This window comes from Palaemon carinicauda, chromosome 44 (genome assembly GCF_036898095.1).
Source record: "Palaemon carinicauda isolate YSFRI2023 chromosome 44, ASM3689809v2, whole genome shotgun sequence".
Lineage (NCBI taxonomy): Eukaryota > Metazoa > Arthropoda > Malacostraca > Decapoda > Palaemonidae > Palaemon > Palaemon carinicauda.
In genome coordinates this window covers 43,619,991-43,622,490 of record NC_090768.1, presented here as the reverse complement: position 1 = coordinate 43,622,490, position 2,500 = coordinate 43,619,991, and the positions used below count along the sequence as shown (strand labels likewise).

The following is a 2,500-nucleotide window of genomic DNA, read 5'->3' as shown; positions in this document are numbered from 1 at the left end:
TCAGTTCTTTAGATTTTATATTTATAATGATGTGATATAAACTTGTTACTAAAATTTGGAGTAATAAAAGATATTGTCCAAATGTTGATAGATGGTTTGAGTTTTGAAGGATTAAAGAAATTTGATGGTATCCATAAGGTGTTTGGGATGTCATTGCAACTCACCCGATGCATTCTAGGCATTACTTGGGTGCTTTTGCAACGTTTCTTCGGCTCCTTAAATTAACTTAAATTAACTAGCTTTGTATCTCTTGCTTCATTTCTTCCATTTTGCTGTCCAAACTCTTTGAGCTTTTACATTTTTCTAACTACAGGTCCCCCCCCCACCCCCAGATGAATTTGAGTACTAAATGGCCTCACAGGACCCAGTGCATGTCTATATAATCAAATTTCAGGAATCCAAATCAAATAGATTAATAATCTAAAGCTTGTAGCATCCTGCTTTTCCAACTTTGGTTGTAGCTTAACCAATAATAATAATAATAATAATAATAATAATAATAATAATAATAATAATAATAATAATAATAATAATAATAATAATAATAATAATAATAATAATAGATTTGATATTTCACACTGAAATGATTAGGTTATCAGCTACCTCTTATATCAAAATGCAATAACTTCTTATTTCTTCCAGGATCGTTTGTGGCGGAAAAACAGAGCCCGGGTAAGTCGCTCTTGCTCAGGGACTGACCTCAACCGGAATTTCGGATTCCACTGGGGAGGTAAGAAGATCATACTGTGACCTTTGCCAGGAATGGTATTTCATAAGTGATGGTTTTGATATATGAATTTTTTGATGATCTAAATCTTTTGTACATATTTGCTTTGCTAGAATTCTTCAGAGTTGTGTTCCCTTGAGAGAGCAGTGCAATCAGTACACTGTGATTTATACTAAAAGGTCTTAACTGTTCCTCCATCTCCTATCTTCACCCACTTTTAGTTTACCTCCATTCCCACTTCCTTTCTTCCATCTTGCTGTCCAACCTTTCCTGCCTTTTAACTACACAGTACAACTCCAGTTTTTCCCAGCTGTACCTCTGAGCAGAATAGCAGCCTTCTAGGACCTAGCACTGGGTCACAAGGTGCACATTCAAAAAATTAAATAAAATCTGAGTAACACTAGAAAATAGTGGAAAATACTAAAGAATACTGGAAAATACAATAAAAATGCTAAAAAAGTCCAGGAAAATACTAATAAATACTGGAAATACTAAAAAAAAGGGCTAAAAATTACTTAAAAATGCCAAAAGATGGCAAATAATAGCAAGGAGAGACTCTCAATTTGGTTTGACTCACCCTTTCTAATGGCAAGGAGAGACTCTCAATTTGGTTTGACTCACCCTTTCTAATGGCAAGGAGAGACTCTCAATTTGGTTTGACCCACCCTTTCTAATGGCCAGGAGAGACTCTCAATTTGGTTTGACCCACCCTTTCTAATGGCAAGGAGAGACTCTCAATTTGGTTTGACCCACCCTTTCTAATGGCAAGGAGAGACTCTCAATTTGGTTTGACCCACCCTTTCTAATGGCCAGGAGAGACTCTCAATTTGGTTTGACCCACCCTTTCTAATGGCAAGGAGAGACTCTCAATTTAGTTTGACCCACCCTTTCTAATGGCAAGGAGAGACTCTCAATTTGGTTTGGCCCACCCTTTCTAATGGCAAGGAGAGACTCTCAATTTGGTTTGACCCACCCTTTCTAATGGCCAGGAGAGACTCTCAATTTGGTTTGACCCACCCTTTCTAATGGCAAGGAGAGACTCTCAATTTGGTTTGACCCAACCTTTCTAATGGCAAGGAGAGACTCTCAATTTGGTTTGACCCACCCTTTCTAACACCCATCATTATCCTCATAACAGAAACCGGAGCCAGCAAGTCTCCATGCTCGTCCATCTTCATGGGCAAGGAACCATTCAGTGAGCCGGAAAGTAAAGCTCTAAGAGACACGATGGTACCCGTGAAGGATCGCATTCATGTGAGTTTTTTTCTATTTTTTTTTATTTTCTTTTGCTATTTATATAGTTTAAATATGAATGATTTATTTTAATGTTATTACTGTTCATAAAATATTTCATTTTAATTGTTCATTACGTCTCTTGCAGTTTATTTATTTCGTTAATTCCTTTCCTCACTGGGCTACTTTCCCTGTTGGAGTCATTGGGCTTCTAGCATCCTGCCTTTCCAACTAGGGTTTTAGCTCAGCAAATAATAATAATAATAATAATAATAATAATAATAATAATAATAATAATAATAATAATAATAATAATAATAATAATAATATTGATATTTATTCATTTAATCTATTTTTAATGCAGATGATTTGAAACAAAATACTATAGGTTGTACATTTGGTGGTTCTTCAATTTGATATGACTTAGCTTTGATGTTTATGGAAACTACTTTATATGAGAGAAGTGTTTGTCCTTGATATCAATGGGGTTTAATTCATTATAAATTAAATCATTATTAGATTAAACCTGCAATGTTTAGA

The 2,500-nt window shown here is 35.0% G+C and overlaps 1 protein-coding gene across 1 annotated transcript in view; it reads left to right on the top strand.

The window, feature by feature from the left end:
- LOC137634455 (carboxypeptidase B1-like) overlaps positions 1–2,500 on the top strand; it is a 33,951-nt gene that overhangs the window by 25,650 nt on the left and 5,801 nt on the right. Inside the window, exons 8-9 of the mRNA XM_068366855.1 lie at positions 643–730; positions 1,866–1,981. Of these exons, the coding sequence (XP_068222956.1) occupies positions 643–730; positions 1,866–1,981 (204 nt within the window). The remainder of the gene's footprint in view (positions 1–642; positions 731–1,865; positions 1,982–2,500) is intronic.